Raw genomic sequence first — 26,659 nt, 5'->3', positions numbered from 1 at the left:
GAACCCAGAAGCGTCGGACGGCCGAGTGAGCCCCGGCGAGCCCAGCGGCGGGTTCTTCTGAGGGTCATAAAATCAAGATGCTACAAAGTGTGCCGACACTGATGATCTATGTTAAATTGTATTATTGTAATATGCTTGTTAATAAGCTCTAAATGACAGGAACATTTAACTGATAATAACAATTTCAGATTCTAAGGAATTAAGACAGACAACAGTTCCTCAGGAGACGCTCCTTGCCAGTGCAGATTTTTGCCTGCGGTATATTTTGGGTTCTTTCATCGAGCTCTTTTCTGAAACGACCATCTAAGGGATTAGAAATATTTTCTTGAAATGACCATCTAAGGGATTAGAAATATTCTCTTGGCGAGGTGATTCCATCGTTTATTCAACTCTTTTTGCTAGTTCATATTCCCAAAGTTTGCACGTGAAGACAGCCAGTGTGTGATTTACTCTCCGACGTACCAGTCAGTCGGTATCCACAGCTTTGTTCTTGCCCGTGAGCTTTTCTTGGCGTAGCAGCTGCTTTTCCACTAGCTGCCATTTTGACAAACTATGTAACATCATACACTTTCTTTTAAATCGGTACCGTTTTCTAATTGTCCCGTTTAGAATGACGCAAGTTATCTGTTGCTTTTGTAGTAGAATCAGTTTCTAGCAAAAATCTCAATGTTAAAACACTGTTCAGTTGTATACTATATCTCCTGATATACCATGTTTTCTATAGCAACAGAGATGGCTTGTTTCTTTTAGACTCAGATACGTTATCTACAGAGTTTCTTTCCATTGCTAGTGTCCCTGCATGAGGTCACTTTTATAAACTACCTGAACTGGAAAGTAACGCAGCTACTAAGTGTTGAGAGGTGGGATCTGGATCCCAGCTTCGATACGCTTGGACCTGAGACAAGGCTCAGAGCAAGGCACAGGAACTGTCGGCAAGGCTGGTGTGCGGGGGGTCCCCGGCGGCACGCTGCCGAGAGGACGCACCAGGAGGTAGACGGGCTCCAGACTTCCCAAGAGGTCAATCTACGTTCTCATTTTCACAGCAGCGTATGAATAGAGGTGAATAAATTATGTCTGTAAATAACTGAATTCACTTCTCTTTGGCCTGCAAGTAAGGCTACACTTCAGAAGAGTCCTGTTCTCTGATGCTGTTATAGATTTAATCTAACAAGAGTTGAACTTCAAGCTTCTGATTTAAAGAAAAACAAGAGGTGAGGTAGAAGAGGCACAAATACAGCCAGCAGCAATTAGCAAAATAAGGGGATATTACAAAATCTGTGTTCAGTGCCTCTTAGCATCAAGTCTTTTCCAGAGGTGTGTGCTCTCAGAAGGGGTTTTGGCTGCACAAGGAGAGGACTAGAGGGCTGCAATCTTTAATTTTTTTCAGACCAGTTACTTGTCGGAATTGGTTGAGGGTTCCCAAGCAACTTTTCAGACAGCTGGTCTAGGTGGGACTGTGGGTCGTTGGGGTCCGGAAGGAACTGGAGGAAACTGGGCTTGTACTGGCTGCCTGAGGTGTGGAAAACACACTTCATGAGGTATTTTATGACTTGAGACAATCGGTATTTCTAAACTGGTTCTTTAACATTTTTAAACAGTTGCTAGCATTGATACATATATTTAACTCTTTCTGCCCCTCCCTCTCCCTAGTAGCATTTACACGTCCCATTCTTTCTATACAAGCAGAAAAACAGCATTTCTCCTTCAAGCATTTAATCTATTTTATCTCATATGATGCTGCATGAAAAATCCTCCTAAGCAGGACGTGAGACATTAGGAACTTCACTTAAAATGATACAGCAACGTAAACATAGCAAACATGAAGTGAAGAAGGTTTTAAATACTACGGACCTTGGACCAGGGAAATCCGGTATCTTAAAAAGATCAGGACCCGATGTGGCAGGCTGGAAAAGATGTTGCAGAAAATCAAGTTAATAAAACCCACAGATTTCAAAGCGTGGCTATTATTCAGTATTAATGTAGTGGTATTTTAGAACTAATTTTCATTTCCTGTGACGTTCTTCATATTCTCCTGCAACGTTTTGTTTTGATAATTTTTATTTTCTTTTATCAGAACTAGACCCACAGCCTGGCTAAGCATCTTCTGTGGTACTGGGCCGCAGAATTCAGAGTTCAGTCTTTGGCTGCTCCATTAAGTAGCAGCCTGTTCCATCCCATACTATTCACAGCCTGAGTTGACAGGGCAGACAATAAAGCTCATACTTACCCAAACAGAAATCCTGTCTAACACATTATAAATTGTTTTAAATACTTGGGAATTCAGATGGTTTCAATGTATCAAAAAGCCACAAAGTCATCAGTAACTATATTAGAGAAAAGGCACTGTATCGTTTGGATTGCTCAACATGAAATAATCCAAGTATGCATCTACCTTACCTGATTATTTCTTGGGTTATGACTTGGTCTGTTATTTTGCTTTGGTTGCTGCACGTTGTTATCCCTGAAATAAAAACCACGTCATCAGGCAAATCCCCATTGGGTTTAACTACCTTCAGGGATGCGGTGTTTCTCAAGGGACGAGGCTGCAGCTTCTGTTTCTGAATCCACCCCTTTCTGGCCTCGGCAAATAATTTCAATGCGCTGTGCCCCTGTGTCCATGCAATACGATTATCAATAACAATTAGGAAAGTGCAATGTATTTTGGGGAAAACTGCTTGAGAACCGACAGCTGGAGTATCTGGATTAAACTACCTCATAGCAGGGTACTGGCTATTAAACTCCCTACTACTACTACTAGCAGGGAAGTCTTTTCTTTTAGGAGTTTTAGTGAAGTTTTAGTTTTAGTGAAGTTTTAGGAATTCTTTGTATAGATAAAGCGTCTAACTGGCTTGCTAAATTAATCAGGAGCATGCTGTCAAGTGTTGAAATACGCATTGTAGTAAGTGAAATACCTGTGTGGTCTTCTACTTTTCCTGCAAAGCTTTCTTTTTATTGCATCGCGCTTAATTACCGCTAGTACAGTAAGGATTACTATTGGCAACACAAGGAGGAAAAAAATAAGTAGACCATCCCGAAGTGATGTATCTAGAGAAAAAGAATTGAAATAATGTAAGATAGTAATCTCGTTTAACCTTATATTAAAGCATTTTTTTCTGCTAAGAACACCTTTCTGTTGTAAAAACTACAATCTTCAAATTATTATAGATTAAAACTAGTAACTCCACTGAAATTTACAAAATGCTATGATCAGAAAAGTAGGATTGGCCTTATTTTATCACAAGCTCTTTCTGCTTTACCCACCCCCTGTTGTATGGTATACAGCCTTTTTCCTTTGCCCTATATTTTTTTAAGAATTCTAAAGCAGCCAAATTCATTTTGGATTTGCTTACCCACAATTGATCTGCATGTCTTCTTTGTCTTCCTAAGCTGTTAATAAATACAAGCCATTTGCATGGTCTCTCAGCGTGAAGGCCAGCAAAATCTGCTCCATTTTCCCTTTGCAGAATTTCATGGCTCTTACGCGAGCCAACCGCTGCTTGCTGCGTGCACCTCCTTAACCCCTCTCATTTCTGAGAGACCCTTTCCATATATAAAGGCTGCTGGTTTCATTCTCAAACTATAGCATTCCTCTATGACATTCATTTTATCAGAACTCAGTTTTAAATACCTAAGTAAATATCTAAATATCTAACTATTTAAAAAAAAGTAACAGTAATTCTAAGCAACTAATGTATTGCTTTTTATCTCAGACAAAATAGAGGTCAAATTCTCCCTTGGACCAACTTCCTTGATGTCTGCTAACCTACACATCAGATAATAATGTTTGTTCTTCAAGTCAGTCCATGATTAAGTGTCCCATGCAGTAGAAAAAAAACAGTCAAAAAGAGACTGAAAAAAACCTGTTATTAGTAGATTATTTTGTCAGACACGGGGGGCAGAAGGAAGGCCAGTTTCAGTATCTTACCTATGTGAGCCGGACCACTGTCAACGCTGCCGCCGTAGCCTGGCCGGTTACAGAGCGGCGGCGCCCATCCAGAATTGCAGTGGCAGTTCCCGTTGTTGTTACACACCTGCACCCCATACAACAGGGATTAGTCACACGAACAACGCCTCTCTGCAAGTGGCCACTTTCAACCTCCAGTATATATTTGGAGATACACATTAAGAATTGCACGTGGAAACAAGAAATATTGCTTAGTATTGCTTGGGAACAAGCTCTCCCCCACCGTAACATCCCAAAACACTGAGCGATACTGATACCAGCAGTTAATCCTCTGTAGAAGTTAACCTTTGGTTTGTTATTTGCCTGCTATAGATTACAGTCCAAAGAACTTCTCAGTTTTACAACCCTTGGACTCCATTTTGATTTTTCACAGAGACATATATAAATCAGGAATCACTGGGCTGTCTTCCTCAAAGGAATATTTTCCTTTTACAATTCAACAGCTCGGTAATATTAGCAAATTCCCTAGGGAAATTCAGAAGAAATGTCTCTCAATGTTAGTGCTCAGAGGTTTCCAGTATACTGGCAACGTGAATTACAGATAAAAAAGTGGACTTAACTTTTAATACAGATCAGAAAAAAACAAACCCATCTGGCTGGTTACTGCTTTTATGCAGCGATTTTGCACCTATCTCTGTCTTCTAGAACAGGGCATGAAAACACCATCTACTCACCCCATTATCGTTACACTTCTGCTTTACATCACAGCTGTAGCCCAGATGACTTGCATTAACACATTCAAAACCTAGACAGGCCTGGTAAAAGTAATTAAAGTCTTTCAAACACAAAACTTCAAAAAATCCCATCCCTTTTATAAATATACTGTATAAATGTATATGTTTACAAGTCTACAGCTTTTACTTAAATGTCAGGAAAAAGGGCTGTAGAACATTCAGTACTTCACAATTTTATAGCTGTATTTGTCTGTATTTGTCTCAGATTTTCTTAAGTCTGTGGATGCATGTTGATAGAGTAATTGGAATAACTGATAATGTAGTTCACTGATTTGTAGCATCCCAGGTTTTGAAAAGCTAATTAATTGTTTGTATGTGTACATCTCAAAAAGCAGATTTTTTTATTATATTATGGCATACAAATAAGAGAGTTATGTAATGGTTTTGAAAGTTAAGAACTTTCCAGCTGGTGGAATATATTCTGTAATGCTGCTGTGGTTCATTTTACCTTCTTTTCTCCACAGGCTGTTCCGTCATGAACTTGAGCAGGATCAGGGACATCTGATCCCAAGTCAAAGTCAGAAGACCAGCATAAAACCCCAGATGCGTTATTGACAACGCTCCAAGCAGGAAGATTTTGAAGACTAACAGATGTGCACTGGAGCTTGCCGCACAGACTATGCCTGTATTGAATGAATGACACTCAGAGACAAGGCGAACACAAAAAAAAGCAAGTATCAGTGCAAATACACCATCCAGTCAAACTTTTTAGCTTGCATTTCAAGGAAATATTCTTTTGAATCTCATGCTCTAAGAGTTTGTAACAGAATATATTTTTTACATTGAAGATTTTAGGGTTAGCTTTTATTTGCTGGTGACTTACTGAACAGGACATTTCTTGTACGTTCCACCTGTCATTCCGCAGTTTCCAAACCTATCTCCTTTAATATTCGCTTTTTCAAAGCACACATCAGGTGCTTTTCGTGCCCCTGTACAAAAAATAGTGAATCTTAGTAAACCACTACACTGTCTTAAAAATATGAAAAAGAAAACTTGGAAATGTCTATTAGGAGGCAACAAGTCTTTTTACATTAAATTATAAACTTACCTTTTCCATATATAGATTCACATTGTGAATCAAAACTCTGGCATACTCCGTAGTAGCAATATGCCTTCATGTTGTCGCATGGGTAACCATTCATGATATAAACGTCGTCCGGACAGTAGGCATTGCTTCCATTGCAGTATTCGGGTAGATCACAGAAATCCGTTTTTGATCTGCACTCTGTTCCTGCCACTTTAAACTAGAACCAGAGAGGAACGCCACCCTACTTTTATTCTGCAATAACGGAAGTTCTAACATGAAACAATGACAGCTGGGAACCTTTTGTGATTTTAAGGAAGACAAAATATTTTTTCAGATCATTATCTAATGAATATCCAAAACTTCCCGCAGTTTCATATGGAGTAGCTATAAAGTTTATGAGCTGAGCCTGCAGAGGACTTGGGTAGATTGTACAAATGTGCACACAAGTACAAATTAAAAAGCAGAAGCTTGGTGTTGCGTAATGGAGATCACTACTACTGAGTCCCTTGATTGCTCCTGCCTCCTACGAGGGATGACACAGAGGCGACATTCCATTTCTAAGCTACTGGCCAAGAGTTGTTAGACGCAAATTCTCTGCTTACATGCTCTCTGCTGGTGCATGTGGTTTGATAATGTGAAGATATGTCAAGAGTACTATGATAGCTCTTTTCAAACATTAAAAAATACTAGTAAATAGTAGTTAGCTTAATAAAACATAGCCTACCTTGCAGTTTTTGCAGCAAAGTCCTTGAGCGCATTGCGATCCAGGTGTGAGTCTGCAGGTTGCAGCATCACAGCAAGGGTTAGTACATTCCTGAAGAACAACCATGGGCAAGGGGACACAATGTTTTCACCTTACTATATAGCTAGGAAAGTACTTCATCAAACCAAGTGCACAGACAAACCAAACTAAATACACCGTCTCTCTTGCATCTTCTGAGGTCGACAGCCTTCTGCTCTAACAAAACCCAGCATAGAGTTTGGCTGTATTTTTTTTACCAGAAGTCATCGGAAAGACATCTGTTTTGATGTGCTGTGGCAGAGGGGTATAGGATAGGTTTACACTTTAAATGGACACTAAAAGAAGCAGAACACTTTGTTTTTTAAATAGCACTTCTTATCACCCCTCCTCTCATCTTATTTTTCCACTACACTAGCAGTATGATGTAGAGAAATGTTGGTATCTTTTCATGACTTAGAAGAAGGCCTATATGATGGAACCTGAGTTTCCTGAACCTGAGTTTCCTGACAGCCTTTCAATTTCTTGGTGTCTTTTTTGAGACACCTTTATTTTCTAAAGAATGAGTCAATAGATCCCCTTATTTGAGGGACATTTTGACAATGCAAATTTGACCAACAAAAGTAATTTTGTTGTGGGTGGAGTTTAAGGGTTACAGTTAGGAAACCTGTAAGTGCTCTGCAGATGAGTAGTCTCTTTTATGTAACAGAAATATTCATGTTGCTAAAACCAGCAACAAAAACAATGGCGTTTCCACATACTCTGCACTGAAATGCTCTTCTTTCTTAGGCATTGGCTCAAAGTTCTGTGAAGTCCAGTAGCCCTTAACTGAGTTCATATCAAGATCAAAGTATGATTTTAGGCTTTTTCTAAAATTTGTCTTCATATTGCGTGCAAAAATGTAAATTTACAAGGAAAACTCCTCAGACATTAAAGCAAATTAGGTATACCAAAAGGCCAGTGTTTACAACAAATATAACATAACACAACACAACACAACACAACACAACGGAAGTATCCAGTTGAATTTCATTCATTACCTGCGGTTTGCCACAGTCACATTCTTCATTGTTATCGACCACATTATTACCACAGACAGGTTCCTTGTAAACATTACTTGTTTTGGGAGGATTTCTAAGGCAGTTTCCACCTCCATTTAGAATAAGGTTCTCAAAATCATCAGCACTGCAGGTGCTGAAATTCCTGGATCCACTGGAAAACATAATATTATTTTTTTATTATAAATATTTTGCTTACAGGAAAAAATACAACTCAAGCCCTTAAAATATTCTCAATCTATAATAAATCCCATGTTTCATAGCATTAGGAGATCATGAGATACTTAATTTTTACTTTATTTTGCACTAGAGTACAGTACTAGAAGTTAAAAATACTATATATAACATAAATGCAAGTACTTTCAGAAGAGATCATCAGATTATCCATCCTGGTATCCTATATGAAACAGGCTTTAGCAATTCCTTGTCTGTACTGAGTCTAAAAATGCTTGATTAAAAAATAATTTCCAGAAAGACATTCTCCTTAACTTGAAGTCCCTAAGAACTCAGAAATGCAGCTTCTTATAGTAGTTTCTTCCAGTGTTCAATTACCCTGATTTATTAATACAAATATGGATAGATAAAATAATATGATCTTAAGGGGAAGCTGAAGAACAAATGAACTGAAAGAAATCTAGGCTGATAGTTTTTGTTTAAATTAACTGTTAAGAGAATCTGTGTGAAGGATGCCTGTTTGCACAAACTCAGCGAATATATGTAAAGCAGGGTAAAAAAAAAAAAAAGCAACATACTATCATTAAAAAAAAACAATTAAGAAAATCCAAATAAGTTTTTAGGAATGCTACAAATAAATAATGACTGGATTGGAAAACAGGTAACGTTTCAAATCAATTAAAATGATGTCAGGACCTAAGTCAGTGAATTCACCTCTGTGGTTAAACTTTTCAAACAACTCCCCATTCACAAAAGTTCTTCAAGATTCATGGGAGTTTCACAGCTTATAAGGCATAGTCACTGCAGGTAAATAACAATTATTAAAATAAAAAAACAGGAAATCTTACTTATCTGTGCTGTGCATAATATAGGATGCAGGACACCTTTTATCATCATGTTTCATTCCGAGATTATGCCCCAATTCATGTGCAACTACTGTAGCATGACGTAACACATTGTTATGATTCAACTAATAAAAAGAATCAGTGTTAAAAAAATATAAAACTAAAGACATTACTAAGTTTCTACCTAAGGATTTATTCAAGCCACAAGTCTCTCAGAGGCTATGAAGACAGAATACTAAATTGTATTGCAAAGTGAAAGCAGCAAGAAGAGACAATTTGTCACTGTTTTTTCAGCAGGGCCAGATCCTGCCACTCCTTCTATTTCTTCTGTTAGGATCATATTCTGAATAATGACACAGTTAATCAGTCATGACACTGATTTCAATGGAGTCTTCAAAGACAGAAAGACAAAGACTGTTAAAGAACAGAATCTGCCTCTAAGATTGTCCATGATGTTGTGGCACCCGTGTTGTAAGGACAGGAACCTCTGGAGGTACTGGTGCTGCCCCAAGGATGAAGGAGAAAAAAATAGTTTCTGGCTAATTTTGCCAATTTAAAATTCTTGCCGGTTTACAGCCTCATTGTGGAGAATGCCTGACACTTTAGAATAGAGTGCATTATGTTCACTATCTATCCATGTAAAGAATCAAAAAATACACATTATTTTGTAGCTGCATTTCCATCCCCGAAACACTGTGGTTATGAACCTTAACGGTACAAGGATGGGCTTTTCTTACACAACCTTGAGCTAGCTGAATTACAAAAAGGTGATAAAAAAAATTATTTCCAGACTAAATCAGCCAAGTGGACTGGAATGTAATGAAGAAAGAAATTGGACAACACTTTTTTTTTTTTTTTTTAATATAAGTATAAAAGTGTGCACAAGTCTTTACATCAGAAACCCCATGAAAGAAACTGTACCATTCCAAGATCTGAGTGACTTGACCAAATAGGTCAACAAATTGCGCATTATTTATTTAGGATGTTCTGGAAGGTACCTCTGTGGAAGCAATGTCTGGCAATAGCAGTAGCTACAACTCTGGGTTGTGTAAATGCACAGGGGAAAGCCTTCAATTGTTCAGGCACCTCTTGGTCTCACTAGCAGCATATCCATGATATTTTAGCAGTTCCTGTGCTAGTTTCTTCCAATAAGCACAACATTGCATACTTACAGTGCTGATTGACCCTCCCTGGACTTGTGAGCAGACGGTACCTACAAAAGCCATTCCAATGGATCCACCGTAAGAGCTTCTCCCTCTGCAACAAAAACAGTCTGCAGGTGTTGTTGAAAGAGGGGCGGAAAGTTCATAATTTCTACTAAAAGACACTGATGAGTCTGAAACAAATACTGCAAGTCAAGAGTTGGTCTTCTTAAAGTCAAGAAGAAATTTACCATCCTATCAGCGTTTCACTGTAATACATAATGAACATCCGAATAACAGAGCTTGGAAATAATGACCAGTCACCTAAATCTGCTGCGTTAGTGCTTCTGAGTTCAGAGAATCACAGAATGGTTGAGGCTGGAAGTGACCTCTGGAGGTCATCTGGTCCAGCCTCCCTGCTCAAGCAGAGCCACCTGGAGTTGATTATCTGTAAAGAATTCATTACACTTTCTTAACATTTTTCCAGGTTAAAACAGTTTGGAAGTTGAGTGAATTTTACTCTAGTTACATTTTCATTCATATACAACCCCAAAATCATATACATTAACAACACTGGCAGTTTTAACACTGAAGGAACACTTACATTATGAGATGGCTAACATCATTTCGTGCTCGTTTAAGAAGATCTTTCTGTCTCCAAGAAACGAATCTACTCAGTACATCTCCAGCTGAACCATCCATTACAGATATGTGGTTTGTATCTGTCCAGATCTCTAATCCAACCAAAACAATCTGGATATTTAATGCTCTATACATCTGAAAAAAAAAAATTATAATTACTGTCCATCAGTCTGTTTCAACTGAATTATGAAAGATTACATTACTGCTACTGTAAACATTAAGATGAACATAATGACTGAGACATAACTTCAGTTTCTTTGAATAATTAATGTTTGATGTGAGGAAAGAATATATGACTGAAGGCAGTCTACTGTTGCCAGTTGGCGAAGCTGGAAAGACCACGTTCATTCATTTCCTTAGCTAATTGTCTTGAGGAGAAATTGGGAACAGATGATCAGAGAGCTTATGGAATTGTTCACAGCACTGACAGTTTGCTTAATAAAAAAGAACTACATACATGAGAAATACTCTTCCTGGAAATATAAAACCTACTGGAGGCCTCACATTCCTGGAGCAGCCAAAGTCTGGGAGCACAGAGAAGTGGTTTAAAAACATCTTGCATCTCTCTCTCTGTCTACACCTCTATAAGACTTGTGCATACATTCATGAGGTGCCTTAAATGTGTTACAAATTGCTGTATAACTTCCAAGTACAGTTTCAGAACATAATCGTTCAGATTTACTGCATTAGCTGTTCTTTTGAAAACTATGATAAAGTAGAAACTACTGAATCTCAGCAACTTATCTGACCTACCCCATCAACGTAATTAATCAGCTCAACTGTTTCCTTTTGCACCGCAGCAGAATCCGATTTCTTCAGCAAAAACTGTAAAATACCATATGAGAATATCAGAGAAAAAATTTAATGGTTTAATAAAATGTAATAAAATGTCTGCAGCATTAGATGAAATCATTACCCTGTTGTTATCCACAACCACAAATAATTCCACATAGCTTTTCTGTGGCAGGACAGCTCGCTTCTTCTGCAAATTAGAAAGCACAATAAGTTAACATAATGACTAACGAGTTCAAGGGTTTTTTTTACTTATCTTTCTCATGATTTTAATTTCATGGATTTATGAAGCAATGATGCATTTTTTAATGTGGCCTATCAATTTGCCTTAGATTTCCACAAAAATATCTGTATGTCAGTAATTCACTTCTGCTCAGACACTGGGACGCATGAGCTGAATGGCAGCTTCATGCCTTTCACATCATACCCACAACTGTCTTGGGCAGAGCTCTGCTCTTCTGCTAAAAGATTGCTTCATGCTATATTAAATTCCCATTGTGCTGTTCTTCTCTTTCAGGATTTCCTTAGCAGTACTCCCACCAGTCTGGGGTCCATGAAAACGAAGGCAACAAGGAAGTGGCCTGCCAGACCAAACCCACCTGCAATGATAGCGTGCCAAAGCAAGAGCTCTGGAGACCCTTGGCTGCTGGAACAGACTGAAGAGAAGGCTTGGACTCAAGAGAAAAAGAGAAAGGTATTTACCCTCAAAAGCTTTTCCCTGCTAGAGGTACTGTTTGATAAAAACGCATATTTCACAGACTGCTTCACAAACATCTTCTCGTGATGAAGGCTGCCATTTGGCACGCCACATTGGAAGGGGATATCCTGCGTATCTTCTAACTGGTAAAACACGTGTTCAAATGTGCTGGATGTGTTGAGCGGCTCCATTCCATACCATTTGCCACCAATGTAGAGAATACCTCTAATAATCATAAAAGAATGAAAAATTATTCCACAATTTTTCCCTCGTGGTTATGACTAAGTCAGTGAATGACAGCTGGATACTTAAAAACTGTTCATACCACTATGTTGAAATAAATTATTATCTTAAATTACCTTAATATAGGGGGTAAGTTCAAATGCCCAACAGGATCTCAAAGGACAAAACAGGACTTACTTAAAATACTCAATCATACACAAGCGTGGGTGCCTTGAATCAGTTAGCAGGACAGCCAAATTGTTACTAAATGGATCTGGGTTGTGGGTACAGAGCTGATGCGAAGGGTCTCTTTTAATCCTTATATCTAGTCTCACTCCTAGCCCCATGCAGCTAAAGTAATCTAGCATTTTAGAAAAAGATATCTTCTAAGACAGAAAGAGAGGCTAAAAGCAATCACCAGGGTGTTTATGAGGGCAACAGCAGTATTGCACTGCTGAGTGCAGCTAAGTATAAAGATTTTGCGTTTGTCCATGGCTCAGAAACACCAGGTATGTGCCCATTTGCTGTACCAGAATCTTTCAGAAGATATTATCTTATTCTCCAGAATCTCAGAACTATATTTAGAACAAGAACTCTCTAGTTAATATCTTGTGAAAGAAGAGCCTCAAAAATGTGAGTACAAGGTAACCAAAGGATTTGAATCTGTGTTAGTTTGCAGAACAGCCAAAATGAAATACCTGTTCTGCTTAGCAAGATCCAGCGTTACCTGAAATACCAGTATGTTGACCATTTTATGCTTCATTTAAAGGAATGCCAGGAGATTTCACTATTCATTGTGCATGGCATCGCACTGTGATACTATACACAAAAGCTACGTGGGTGAACTTTATCCCATTTGCCTCTTCCTGCTTGTGAAAAAAAAAAATCAGACTGAACAAGGTTACTACAACCAGCAAGTATATCCAAAGCCCAGCTGAAGAGCCAAGCTCAGTGAACACAGGGGAGCATGGACACACTCTAAGCAGATTATGAATATCTGTACAATTTGCTGTGAGTGCCATCTCATTTTGCCAACTCACATGGACTGATTCTGTGGGGGGAGCACCACCATCTTTTATGCATTAATCTGGCCCCTTTATGTTTCTCAAATAAACATGATTTTCTTGTATTTGAAACATAAAAAAATGTTTCAAATTTGGTCAAAACTTTTTCCACAGAAATGGATTTTCTTTTGAAACATGCCATTCATAAGACAGAATTGTTCACAGGTGTGTGTTAAGTTTAGCAAAAGCTTCACCAGCGTTTCTTCTAGAGAGGTAGCTCTGGTCAAGACATTCGCATCAAGTAATAGAGGCCTCAGTTCATGCCCATGTTCTGTCTATATTTCTATCATGCCCTCTCTCGTGGTATCTTTTTCTGTGAAGGAATTTTGGAAAAGGGGAAAAAAGTGGTAGTTGAGGAAAGATGTAAAACCTCTAAAGAGTTTCAGCTTCATCAAAAGGCAAAATATAAAAAAAATTGCAAGATAGGATGGTGTTTTCCCTCCAGCTGTATGATGAATAGCAACTGGTTTTTTTACTGTTTTGCTTTGGTACTGCACATGAATTACTCTGAAGTAAAAAGCAAGAGGTGATACCTAAGGCCATCACACGTGCTAAGAGCAAGCATTGAGTCAGCAATTCCTTCAACAGTGCCATGATAATAACAGTGTGTCTGAAATGCAACAAAACCACATAGTTAATGACAAAATAAGGCTGTTGCCTTCAAATGCAAACTTATTTTCTAACCAACTTTTTTATTTGCATGACATTAAGGCTGGCTGTTACAAATTTACACAGTTCCCTATTCTAAAAGTAATCCCAACCTTCTTGGAGCAGAACGCTACTGGACATGAGTAACTACAATAGTGTTTGCTCCCTTGGTTCTAGAAAACAACCAGCTTTTTAGTTTAACCCATCACCGCCTTTTAGCAAAATCTTTTCATCTACATTGCTCATCTTGTCCTTAAAGAGACTCCTCTCAAAGGCTGATCTCTCTCCCATGCACAAAGCACCCAATTAAGTCTCGCTGAGCTTACATGCAGTTGAAAGTTGAAATTAAATGCAAAAGCATTTATAAGGCTTGTTTGATTCCGGACCTCAAAACTATAGAGCTCTGATGCTGCCATTGTACCTTTAATTGCATACTATGCAAAGGCAACCTAATCAGGTAGCTCAAATTCAGTCTGGGCATAATCTCCTGGCATCTCCTTTCACACGTTGGAAAACAGTGATGCTGTATCACCATAAACAGCCTAATGCCTCATAAGACATAGAACCTTATGTTTCGTATCAGTGGTAACTGTTAAACAGAAATGCCACAAATGTGAAAATTCACAAAAGCCTCTTTCCCAGCAAATATATTTTTTTTCTGTAGATACTTTATGTGCACCACTTGCATTTTCCCCTCCACTGCCAAAAATGTAACCAATTTTCGCTGTCCTATTATAGAGATATGAAGACACTCAGAATTAATGGTTGTGCATTCACTTTTGCTTTGAAAATATATTTAGATGCATACACATCCTTGTTGTCATCCGCAGTTCTATCAAATTGTGAGTATGGCTTCAATTCATATAGCTTGGCTTCCCTGGTTTGAGGAAACTCTTGCAAAAAAGGGGAATTTTATTATGTACAATACCTTGTGGTTTGATTGTGTTGCCTCCAGTTTCCCATTTTCCCCATAAGTATATAGCATAAAGTCTTCGCTAACAAGCTTTCTGGAAACAAAAATAAACTACTGCTCTTTTAACAGTCTAGAAAGCAAGAAATAAGTCAAGAATCCTACTAAGTACTACATTCTGTTAGGAGCACATTCGTGCTAAATTATTATTAAAATCCACGGACATGAAACAAAAGACCTCAAAAATGAGTTGCATTACTTGGAAAATAAATTATTTTGAAATATTTTAACTAAAATATCCATAGAGTAGGATCTGAACAGACTATGTTATATCAGGGCCTGGACTATTACAGGCTCAGGAACGAGGAACAACAGTAATAGACAAATTTCTTCAAGTAATAGACAAATTTCTTCAAGTAATAGACAAATTTCTTCTTCACAGCGCTAACAACCCTCCCCTCCCCTCTAATAAAAAACTAAGTTTACACTGAATTCTAATTTTCCATAAGGATTTCCTGAAACCTATTATCATGTGGTGCTAATAAAAAAATAACCAAAATAAATTTCCGCACAACTAGAAAAAATATTATTCCCTTCTATTTGCAAGCTAGTACCGTAACAGAGACACTATTTAACAGTAATTTTGTAATTACTACAAACTGCCACTGAAATGGTTTCTTCTGAATTTTTTCGGTATAAAAATACAGAGAAGTATTTTTATACTCTGCATACTATATGCAACTAAATCCCAAGATGGAATGATTTCTTAGAACACTCTACCACATACTTATTTTTCTGCAGTTTTAGGAGGTATGTTCCATTTCTGGTTTTAATTGAGTAAGAAAGGTTGTCATCTGAATGCTCCTGAAAACAGAACAAAAGATATCCCTTAATTAGGTGATTTTCTACTTGGTTGTGTCAGTTCCATGTTTTCTTTGACAGGAGAAGTCCAACTACTATGTATGTCTTAAGTATTTTCCAGATTTACAAAACACACATGCCTAACCCTCAAGCCTTTCAAAGTCTCAGCAGCACACTCTCCGTTCTTTCCTATGGAAAGTTTAAATTCTACTAAGCTAAGAAGACAGAATGAAAAAGTACGCAAACTACAGAAGAAATTAAACATGTCTGCCATAAGAGATTTGTAGAGGGAACGTAGAAGATATAAAGTCTACAGAAAAATGAAAATGTAAAATATGTGGTATTAAAAGAACAAAAAAGAAGTGTTAGTAAAGCTCCACCTAGACTGCCAGGCTATAGTTTATAGGGTCAGGAAGAGGTGGTCCTCAGACGCTAGTGGAGAGGAGGTAGATGAAGGTGGATGAAGGTGGCCAGACGCGGTTCCCCAAGAAGGGCACAGCCCATGTATGCACTCTTTGCCCAGCCACCACATCGTCTTTCGTGACACTCCTTATGTAAATCATCGCCAGCTGGATGAACGACTCGCAGGTTTTTCCTTCCTTAATTGGTTTGCGCAAAGATGACTAATGCTATTTCATGAACAGTTACTTCAGTAATGGAACTCGGTATCTGGAACAAAGTGTAAGTTACCTCAGAACTGAAGAATTAAGGCTCAGATCTTCCTCCTTTAGGTCATTCATTTAACCTGTGTGACTCTGGGGGTCATTTCTACAAAGTGAGCGTCAGCCCTTTGGGTGCTACATGGTTGAAATCCTCTGGTTTTCCAAAGACCAGGTACAATGAGCAAAAGAACATATACAGCACGGACGTTAGTTCAAGTTTGAGTTCAACATCTAACCTGACCCGGAGGAAATGGAAATATTCTTCCTGTTCCTTCCCACTCTGTTAACAGAGACTAGGAGTTTGAAAGGCGTTGACTTACAGTGTAGTCGCAGACCTTTGTGGGAACAAATTTACTCTAAACTAGTTGAAAACACCTAAGAATCTGAAGAGAGAGTGCACATTTCTTTACAAAAATAATCTATATATACTATACATTGTGTGTGTGTGTGCAATATAGGCCAATATTGTGAAAAACAGCAACATAAGAAGAAAAAAATCAGATAGAATAACAAACCTCATGAAAAAATGGGTGATGTTTCTCCCTGTCTGTCAGACTTCGAGGAATAATTATTTCTAACGTAGAAAGTCTGGATGTCTGTTCAGAAGATACACCTAAAAATAAAGTTTGAAATTTCTAAAGAATCAGAAAGGATAAGTAACGCATTACGTTGGCATCTGCACAGTGGTGATTGCTGAAAAAACATTCTGATCAGGCCATAAATGGAGAAAGTCATTTTACCAGTGCGGGACCTGACTGCCCATGCTCAGTGTGGCCTGTTCTGACCCTGACAGAGTTCTTGTGTTATGCTGGGAAAGTCGCAGAAATCAACATTTTCATTCATGGCCAAGTTACTCTTCATTTCTGAGTGTTTAAACTAAATATATGTGGCCTCATTCTCTGCAGAAATGCTGTTTTGACTGTATTCAAGGTTACACCACCCCAAACACAACCGATGTAAAGTGCTAAAAACTGCAAATTTGAGCAAAAGTTTTCTTAAACAGGGTGTCCAAAACTGGCTGGCAATCTTGGCTTTAACTCTTGGTCTTAGTTACTTACATTATAAACTGGGATAATATCTCAATTTTTTCTCATTCCTTCATATAGACAATATATGAATTTTTTATATTTGAAAAAAAAAAAAAATCCCTCAACCAGTATAACAGTAACGTAATAGAGAATCCCAAGAACAAGAAAAATAAAAAAAATTCCCTTCCTGTATTCACTGCATACTTTGATGGTGATGAAGAAGTAGTTTAGGAATGGTCAAACTGATTTAAAAAAAGTAACTTCAGATTAAATCTGGGGTCTTCTGGAGCACACAAAGAAAAACTATCAAGTGATTTAAACGCAGTCTTAATTCTCACATATTCTAACCTGGATTATTAACTTTGTAACTTTGTCTGTCATTTTTGAAACGTTTTTTCTTCCATGACGCGCGCTTTCAACCTGATGTACCACAGAAAATTTACGTAGCTGCCTTCTCTGTCCGCCCGTCTGTCCCCTCACAGTAATTTTTGAAGTAGCTGGCCAGTTAAAATCAACTGTGCACGAGACGCTAACATCTCCAATAGAATTAAGTTCCTTCAAGCTTTGTGAAATCACCCCGTCGGTGCCAGGAAGCCTGTGCTGATCTGACCCTGCGGCAGGGCTCCCTAGGAGTGGCTGGGGGACGTAGAGCACAGTTCGTTTGAATGGTGAATCCAGCTTTGTCAGGATGTTTCAGAACTTGCTAGACAGAGAACTGGAGACTATTGTATCTCCGGAAGAATAAATTCAGTCCCTAAATACACTGGGGAATGTTGTTTACTCATTACAGAGCCATTTGCTGTGCTATCGCCTTCTAGCTACCGTGAGGTCCTGCACTTGCTCATCTTCTCCCTCTCCCTCATGCCTCTACTTCCTTCTCTCCTTTCCCTGATTGAATTAACCACCCCTTCAGCCCCCTCCTTCCATTTCACTCCCTTTGCTCCTATTCCTTTCCCCATTGCCCTGAATGAGGAGTACTTGTCGTTGTCCTCGGGATACGATCCTGCCACCTGCTGCGTGCGTAATCTTGGTTCACCCCACGGCCTCCTGCCATTGCCTAACGCTGTATTTTGTTTGTCCCCGCGACAGCCAAACCTTTGTAAAAGCTTTGTAGCCTTTTACATCAGAATTCTCTCCGGAACATCATGCTAATGCAGGAAGCTAAAGGTAAGAAGCCTGCTGAGTATCTGGTTTCAGGTCAACAGGTTTATAAAGACAAAAACAACCTCCAGTGGCTTTTTTTAAAATTGGCTGAACTTGAGTTCATCTTGTCTTGTCTCACCTGCTCATCAGTCTGGTTTGAGCATTCACCTTGGTCAACAGAGACACAAACATTGCTTTTAAACAGGTTACGGAATCAACAATAACATGGGTTTTAAAAACAAAAGTGTTAATTTTTCTTTTACAAGGAAACAAAGAGATTTCTTCTCATTTATAGTAGCACAAAGTCACCTTCAGTCTCCCACGTTTCTGTGAAAGGAATTCATAATTGCAAAGAAGCCACAGAATCACCCACTCAAAGCAAGGAGGAGGATTCCTCAGTGTAATGATGATCTCTCACTATTAGATAACATCAGGATTTTTAAAAGCTAGGTGTAGGTAGCAGATGTTTAACATTAAAGACTGCCATTGCAATCAAAATGTGGAAGTTGCTATTAGCAAACAGGTCCGCAAAGAATATCGGCACTCAGTATTTACTTCTGAGTGCTCTTGGTCTCCAATAATTTTATTATCTAAATCACAAAATCCATTCTGTTTCATGAGTTAAGTGCATGTTGAACTAGCAGTGGAAATGCAGTTCTAACAACTTAAATTTTCACACCTGGAAGCAGGAAACCATCTTTAATGCAAGTCATAAAAATATCACTTTCTAAGAAATATTTCAGGCGTTACATCTAAATCTAAAATCTGAAGCCAAATCATAAATGGAAATGAGTTAATGAAGAACTAAAACAAAACTGCTGGAATTTCCCTCGCATTACTGAAGATCAACATCTTTTTCTCCAGTCTTTGCTTTCGATGAGAGTGGCAGTAACTGCAGTTATCACAACCAGTGTCCTGTATGGAAGATGATGTATTTACGTACCTACTACATCCTGGAGGAAAAAAACATAAAAAGCTCAACTATAAAAAGCTTCAACCTGTAATCTTTTCCAGGCACTTTTTTTCTTGAACAAGATTTTCTCAGTTGGCAGGTCGGCTAATAGCCTAATACCTGGAGAGAGCAGTGACTCGATTTGAAAGGTGCGCATCATTACGATCAGGACCAGAGAGTACAAGAAGGCTTGGAGAAAAATTCTGAATACGTAACAAAAACTGAAAGCTTACCTTTTATCCAAAAAGATTTTCCAGTTAAAGTTAGTCCAAAAGTGAACAAAAATAGGCTGTGTTTTAACATGACTAGATTTCCCGGAGAAACTACTACAGTGTTTGAGCAGACGCTGTGTACCTGGCTCTTAGCTGCTCTACACAGACTAGCGAGAACCGTCTGCTCCGAAGGTAAACAACAGAAAAAGCACTCCGATACTTCATCTCTGCTAAGGAAACGGGAAGTAAAATTTAATCCATTAGGTTTGCAAAAAAACTGGTTAGACAGCTTAACGCAAATGAAAAGCAGGACATTCTTAAATGCTGATTGGAGTAAGAGCACCAACCCACGCCAGGATCAAACTGGTTTATTCTGAAGGACTTTGATACCACAGTGAGATCGTTACGAGATTAGAAGCATAAAATATTGCTACCAACAGATACAATGTTTAGGATGTTTATACTGGCTATTGTCAGCTCCGTAAAAAACCTCTAGTGTAAACCAGCCTACTCTCTGAAATTTCAGCTTGTTCTTTGTTTTCATTTTTTCATCTTTACTTTAAAAATATAAAAAATACAATGCATGTGAACACATGGAAATCCCCCAAACACATGGAAATCCCTCAAACAGGGATTTTACCCAGTCCCTTCTATGTTAAAGATAGTTCTCCTCACCAAAAGTCCGTCATTTTGTGCAGCTCATCGCTCTTCCAGGATGAGAATAATCTTCCAAGGCATCATGCAACCACATTCTCACCAAAAAAACTGGAGGAATTCGCAACGCATTTCACAAGCATCGAGCGCATTTAGAAACTCAAAAAGGAGACTGATACAACACAGTTTTACATTTACATTAATTAATTTTAATTAATTCATTGATTAAAACAGAGCAAATCCATTTTTCCATTGCTAGTGAATCACATAAAACGATGGCTTCAGTGGAAAGAAGCAGACGTGCCAACTACATGTGTAATACGAGCTTGCACAAAGCCTGTTCAAGGCCATTTTCCCGTTTTCACAGACCTAATTGAGGTTCCTCAGCCGAGCACCGTGGGGAAGCACTCGATATCCGCGGTCCCTGGGTTTACGCCTGTGCCGCAGCGTCAGGAGCAGCTTTCCCCGACTCCAGGAGCTGGGATCCTACTGAAAATTAAATGAACCCCATCTTTTATTTATAGTCTCTCTCCCATGGGGTACACTGTTAGCACGCAACTCGGAGGAGAGCATTGCATTGCTGCAAATTTTGCTATTTTGCCAAGTTCCGTAGTACTGAGACGCTTTTAAGGCTTTGCCATCTCTCCGAGAGAGCGTTATTTTATTAGAAGAAGGACTAATGCTGGCATTTTTCCGCGCTGCGGGTGTTATTTCAAACGCGTGGCGCGCAGCGACGAGACCGCCCACGACTCGGCGCTCCCCTCCCTGGCAGCCGCCGCTCCCCGTGGGCGGGCGGGAGGCGGGGTGGGGCGGGCGAGGGGATCTTCTCAGCCCGCACGCCCGCCACCCCTGCGGGACGAGGTGGGGCAGAGCCCGCCGCTCCAGGAGGGCAGGCTCCGGGCAGCGGGGAACACCCGTCAGCGGCCCCCGGGCCCCCCGCCCCGCTCCCGCCGCCGGCCCGGGCCGTGCCTCAGGAGCGCTTCCAGCCTCACCGCGGGCCGCCGCCCCAAGCGCGCATGCGCGGAGCCCCCCGCCCCGCCGCTGTGCGCAGGCGCCGTCCGCCCGGCGGCCGCCGGTGTCGGTTGGTCGCGGCGTCTCGGCCGCTCTCGCCGCTCCGTTCCGCCCGTGGCGTTGCGATGGCGAGCGGCTGCGTAGCGGCGGCGGAGGACGAGGAGGAGGAGGAGGAGGAGGAGGAGGAGGCGGCGGCCGCCGCCGCCGCCGAGCCGTCCGGCGGCCCGCGAGAGCCGTGCTGCGTGGTGGTGGGGTGCTCCTGGCCCTGCGCGCTGCCGGACGGCCTGGCCCGGGCGCTCTGCCTGCGGCGGGGCGCGGGCGGCGGCGAGGCCAGGTGAGGGCGGCGGCGGAGGGGACGGCGTCTCCCCGGTAGCTCCCCTCAGGCGGCCGAGCGGGCGGCGTGACGGGGGGGACCGGGCTGCGGGAGGGCGGCGGGGCGGGAGCGGGCCTGGCGGGGCAACGCGGCCGTGGCGCTTCCCCCCCGCAGCACCGAGGCCGTGGTCGTGGAGAGACGGGCGGGCGGCGGCAGCGAGGCGCCCTGCGTCCTGCACCTGGAGTGCCGGCCTGCCGCCGCCGGGGAGATGGTCTCCGTCGGCATCCTGAGCGAGGCCCGGAACATGGAGGTGTACGTGGGCGAGGAGTACTGCGGGACCGGCCGCGGCGAGAGCCTGGGCGCCGCCCGGGCCCCGGGGTGAGTGGCGGGCCCCGGGGGTGCCCGCAGCGGGGGCGCGGGGGGAGGGTTGCCCCCGGGTCCTTGGCACCGTCTGGCCCTTCTCTTACTGGCAACGTCGTTCTCTGTCTGTGTATCTGTAAGGTGCTCCTACTGGTAAAGACCCGATGTCCGCACCACGAAAGCCACCCAGTTTGAAGGTCTGTGCAAAACTGGTGAAGGGGCGTAGGCGCTGGAGTCGCCTGGGATGACCCTGGTGTGCTCCTCACAGCTGCTGGTGGCTTGCACAAATGCTGCCTTTTTGATAAAGATACAGGGCTGCAGTTGTGCTACTTACCTTTTTGTTCCTTTGTAATTAGTGAAACTTTTAATCCAGTAAGTTATAAAGTGCTGCTCTGAAATTCTGTTCTGTAAGACTACAGAAGGAGTTAGGGCAGGTGCAACTTTTCTGCATTGTTTTGTCTTTCTGGACAGCAGACCTTGTCGGCTCTTCAGCAGATCTCTTTTAGCTGATCTTTACCAAAAGATCTCTTGTCTCTTTGATACAGAGTCATCTCACACTTTAAGATCGAGAGAGAAAATAAAAAAAGAAGGATTTATTTTCCCCTTGAATGCTTCCTTCGGTGCTTGGCCAGGGAAATTAAAGCAATGTCTTCTCTTTTGTTTTTAAGTCATTACATGGCACATCTGCTTAATTAGCTAAATAAAAACAGCCGACTCAGAGCCTCAGGGAAGATGTGTGAATAACGGTACTGAACCTCAAAAGCTTCTCTAGTAGATAATGTACGTACGCATACAAATCCTTTTTTACATACGTATCCGATAAGATTCAATACAAGTTGAATATAAGCATTAAAACTGTTATACCACATTAGAAATATGTTCTAGTCGGTCTTGTTTTTTATCTGTTTACCAATATAGTGTATTTCTACTAAAGAAAAAAGCACTTTATATAGTGATGTCACAGCTCATTTATTTTATTTTTCTAGTGAAACTGAAAACGTTACTTTATACAAAAAGTACCTTAAGTTCGAATGCCCTGCAGCCTCCTGTAGAATTAAGGTAGGGAATTGAATTGTTTCATTTTTATTTGTCTTTTTAATCACTTAATTGACTAAATTGCATTGCTCTTAGTCAAATTATTGTTTTTATACACTTAATATAATCACTTAAAAATCTGTTAGATGGTGCTTTGTCTTGATAGCAGAGTTCTTTTAAATTTGTATCGCGGTTTTCTTTTTATGAAAACTTAATATTTATATGAGAAAGATAATAACCTCTTAGGGAAGAAAACTTAGTAAACCAGATAGACTGCAGATAATCAACAGTTGCCATGTAATTAGAACTGTTAACTCTGATGCAGTTAAATAATGTTATGAAAATCTGTGTGGCCACTGCTCTTAAGGGCTTAGAAGATCGAGGCCTGATTTCTCTTTGGGTCATGCAGGTGTCTCTGTTCTGTTCAGAATTTTCCGAAGAGTAATAGCTAAGAGAAATGGACTTAATTTCCCTGGAAGAGAGTTCAGCATTGTTTTTCCCAAGACTCAAAGAACAGTGCATTATCCCATACATACAAACAAAACATGAAACTGTTTTTTTTCCTAACCAGAATGTTTTTTTTTTCTTCTTGCAATAGCTGCTCTCCATTGGTGAGAAACAAAGAGTACTCATCAGTAAAATAATTGTACAAGTGAAAACAGTGTCTGCAAAACTAGCAACTGATTTTCCTTCACTAGGCTCAAGCATAGATCTAGACAGAGTGCAAACTATAATGGAATCTATGGGATCTAAGTTGTCTCCAGGTGCTCAGCAACTCATGGACATGGTCCGATGTCAGCAGAAAGTAAGTCATTGTGCTTTTCCATAAACATAAGTAGTACTGATCTGTGACCTTACCTTCTGTAACAGTTAAGCATGTTCTCAACGGATTTAGTGAAAAAGATTTTTTTTAATTTTTTTTTAACCCAAAATTTCTGCCATTTTAATCCTGGTTTAGCTACTGCCACCCTTAAATAAGGAGTGCAATGAATAAAGATTCCGTACTCAAGGAATCACTGTGCATACACCAAGTCCAGAGTTCAGAACTCTGTATCATCATAATTTTAAACTTCACTGCTACCCTACTCTCCTTTTGTTTGTTTCTGTTGTCACTGCTTGTCAAGGATGGTGGGCACGTTCCCTGTCATGTTCGGGGCGTAGGTAGATGGGCTGGTTTCTCTTCTTTATGGTTATTAAAAGCATGTCATCTTCAACTAAAGGGAACGTGCTCTTACAGAGCATTTATTTGATTTAGATCCTAATCCTGCAAAATAGGCTATTTCAGCAGAATTCTGAATCCATCTGACGTCAATAATGTTCAGTCTGGGGGACGTAGCATGGTAAAAGTGAAGTCAGTAAAACTGTTTTGTTTCGTTAGAGACTGACAAGATAATTAACACGTAATACATACAGAAAAAATATTTTCCTGCACTTTTCCCGAAGAACATAATTCAGAACTACTTTTAAAATCTTTACATCACACTAGTAGAATGCTGAGTTATAAAGTAGCTATTGTTATTATTGTATAACTTCCAGTATATTTTAATACTTAAAATAGTATTTTTTTTTTCCCATCAGAACAGTTTACCTCTTGGAGACAAACTTAACTGGATCTTTGGGAAAAATTCGGACTTCGGAGGTGACCGTGAAATGGACGGCTTGCGCAGTGCAGCTATTCAAACATCACTAGATCAATCAGCCAGTGAACCGTTGCCTGTTAAAAATCATTTAACAAGTGAAACAGTATACGAAGACTTAAAAATAAGTCGTGATTTGAACACGCAGGTACCTGAAAGAGGGAATACTTCTGATTCTGAAAGACTTGCTACCCAGCAAAATACAGTTGATCTCAGAAATGATTTTCAAGTCATGGGATCTTTGCATATGCAGGAACCAGTGAGCGAAACCCCAAATGTAGCTAATCCACAGGTGCTTCTTCCATTTCTTCAAAACTTATGTAGTCAGGTAAATCATCTTCGGCTAAAAGATGGTGATAGGCATTTTGGTAAAAAAGCAGTGACTAAAGAGGAAGGCATTCAGTGTGTTGGGTAAGTGAAGTTTGGTACACTTATTAAATTAGTAGTTTGACTGTATTTATTGACAAGTTTAAAAAATTAACAAAATACATAATGTAAGCATTTTATCCTCATTAACGGCATTAGTGAATCTTAAAATATGTGATTTTGAAGGTTGTGTGGCATTGAACGTGATTACAATTAATTTTTCAGATGAGCTGCTTGAATATAGGAGTTTTTTCGGAAGAAACCACATCATCATTTGTTGTTACTAAACTGTTTGTGTCTTTTGCCTCCATTTCACCTTTTATGATTTCAAGAAGTATGGTCTTTCTGCAATTTTGTATAGGTTTAGTTTGTCTTTCTTGTCTGTTATTACCTTTTCATTTTGACTACTTCTTTCCTTTTTTCACACTATGTGCCACGATCTTTCTGCTGCACTTAGTGTATCTCATCCCCCTGATCTTTCCTATCCTTCCTCATTTGTTGGCATCTACAGTGCAAACTTGACAGTAGTAGTAGCGCACCTAGTTTGATACCTAGGGAACAACAGTGGAAATGGTGAGGTGTAGGAATGTAGCATAGGAAATGGGTTCCAATAGAGCCTGAATATCTCCAGCTCCTGGGAAAGTGCAGTATTTTTAAAGAATGCAGATGCAAAAATAAAGAATTGCATCGTTTGTATAACTCTTGAAACACATTAGCTGAGAAGAGTAAAGCCTGCCACACAGACAGAATTTGAACTCTGTGTACTGTTGAGTTGTGTGGATTTTGTTGTACGTAACTAAGCTCTCTAATGCATAACTGAGCCTTTGAAACAACAAGGTTGAAAGAAGTTGACTGTATACCCTAGCATGTTTATAAAAAAAAAAAATCTCATATTTAAAATGTGGCAGGCAGGCAAGGTATTTTACTTGTGCTTAAAAACCTAACACTGTCCAAAGTTTATTGTCTAATAAATGAGATTTTACATTTAAAAGAAGTTCAGGCGCCCAGATCTCTATTGTGCCTCTTGTCATTAAGAAATAGGTTATACTTATTTTTATGTTTGCTCTTTTCACAGAGTAGAACAACAGCCTATTTGCTCCTATTTGGAAAAGATGATCTCAAAAAATATGGATCTGATGGAGAAAAAACTAATGGACTATATTGATCGCCAAATCCAGGCTCTTCAGACACATATAGATAATAAAATGGTTCTCTTAATGGACTTGGTTCAGAACTCAAAGCCAAACAGAATTTCACAAGCGCACTATGATTCTAATGAGGGGTTCTCTAATGGAGAGAGATAGATGTATATAGATCTAGGACTTCAGCAGAAGTACTTTAGGGGGAGTTATACTTTACAAAGCTTAGTATTTATGGAGCTATAACTGTAAAGAACCTCAGTGTTGTTGACTTGCATTTTGTTACTGTAATTCAATCCACTATTGTACACAGTTGTTAGTTTTATGAAAGATCTTAAGAGTGGGTGTTTTTTGCTAAGTATAAGAATTTTGTATGCCCTTTGTGGCTTATTTATTCAAAGAGCATTGCTAAAAACCATATGAAAGAGTTTCACAGTTTCAGTTTGAACAATGGAGAAGTACACTAAATAAACTGAGTTACAGCTTATCTTTTTACCTACATGTAATCAATTCACTTTTTTATTGTCTTGATTTTTGATGTGCAACGTGTTACCAGTAGAACAGAATGTGGTTTCTTTATGCTTTTGGTTTATTTTAATGGCACTCCTGTTGAAGATGTTTATTACTC

At 39.8% G+C, this 26,659-nt stretch overlaps 2 protein-coding genes across 3 annotated transcripts; one reads left to right on the top strand and one right to left on the bottom strand.

The window, feature by feature from the left end:
* Positions 1–251: 251 nt before the first annotated feature.
* LOC104022095 (disintegrin and metalloproteinase domain-containing protein 9) lies at positions 252–19,663 on the bottom strand. Of its 2 annotated transcripts, XM_087767214.1 has the most exons (23): positions 19,538–19,663; positions 16,697–16,794; positions 15,446–15,522; positions 14,675–14,755; positions 14,374–14,449; positions 13,634–13,710; positions 11,820–12,039; positions 11,242–11,307; positions 11,079–11,150; positions 10,288–10,460; positions 9,714–9,798; positions 8,545–8,666; positions 7,505–7,676; positions 6,450–6,539; positions 5,747–5,942; positions 5,522–5,627; positions 5,147–5,321; positions 4,639–4,719; positions 3,926–4,031; positions 2,913–3,045; positions 2,398–2,461; positions 1,852–1,904; positions 252–1,510 (listed from the first exon to the last, which is right to left on the bottom strand). In XM_087767214.1, exons 1-23 carry the CDS (start codon positions 19,605–19,607, stop codon positions 1,432–1,434), a joined length of 2,472 nt encoding a protein of 823 aa, XP_087623340.1. In that variant the 5' UTR covers positions 19,608–19,663; the 3' UTR covers positions 252–1,431. The 2 variants fall into 2 exon arrangements, with proteins under 2 accessions (XP_087623340.1, XP_087623339.1); XM_087767213.1 differs by lacking the exons at positions 14,374–14,449; positions 15,446–15,522; positions 16,697–16,794; positions 19,538–19,663 and having other exon boundaries at positions 252–1,506; positions 14,677–15,026.
* Positions 19,664–21,306: 1,643 nt separating this feature from the next.
* On the top strand, positions 21,307–26,530 carry CUNH10orf88 (chromosome unknown C10orf88 homolog). The gene is made up of 6 exons (XM_087767769.1): positions 21,307–21,515; positions 21,669–21,872; positions 22,841–22,913; positions 23,488–23,694; positions 24,468–24,937; positions 25,968–26,530. Exons 1-6 carry the CDS (start codon positions 21,307–21,309, stop codon positions 26,194–26,196), a joined length of 1,392 nt encoding a protein of 463 aa, XP_087623895.1. The 3' UTR covers positions 26,197–26,530.
* Positions 26,531–26,659: the final 129 nt, after the last annotated feature.

This window comes from Nipponia nippon, unplaced genomic scaffold (assembly GCF_047370975.1).
Source record: "Nipponia nippon isolate SJK-2023a ecotype South Korea unplaced genomic scaffold, ASM4737097v1 scaffold_3, whole genome shotgun sequence".
Lineage (NCBI taxonomy): Eukaryota > Metazoa > Chordata > Aves > Pelecaniformes > Threskiornithidae > Nipponia > Nipponia nippon.
Note: the sequence above shows the minus strand (reverse complement) of the source record. Positions and strands in the feature narration are given on the sequence as shown.

Excerpts from the sequence above, each read along its gene's own strand:
- CUNH10orf88 (XM_087767769.1), top strand. The coding sequence starts at position 21,307 with ATGGCGAGCGGCTGCGTAGCGGCGGCGGAGGACGAGGAGGAGGAGGAG. Across the intron at positions 21,873-22,840 it reads GGCGCCGCCCGGGCCCCGGG|TGAAACTGAAAACGTTACTT; the intron begins GTGAGTGGCGGG and ends TTATTTTTCTAG. Across the intron at positions 24,938-25,967 it reads GAAGGCATTCAGTGTGTTGG|AGTAGAACAACAGCCTATTT; the intron begins GTAAGTGAAGTT and ends CTCTTTTCACAG.
- LOC104022095 (XM_087767214.1), bottom strand. The coding sequence starts at position 19,607 with ATGTTAAAACACAGCCTATTTTTGTTCACTTTTGGACTAACTTTAACT. Across the intron at positions 16,795-19,537 it reads AAAATCTTTTTGGATAAAAG|GTGTATCTTCTGAACAGACA; the intron begins GTAAGCTTTCAG and ends CTTTATTTTTAG. Across the intron at positions 1,511-1,851 it reads CCGGATTTCCCTGGTCCAAG|GCAGCCAGTACAAGCCCAGT; the intron begins GTCCGTAGTATT and ends TCCACACCTCAG.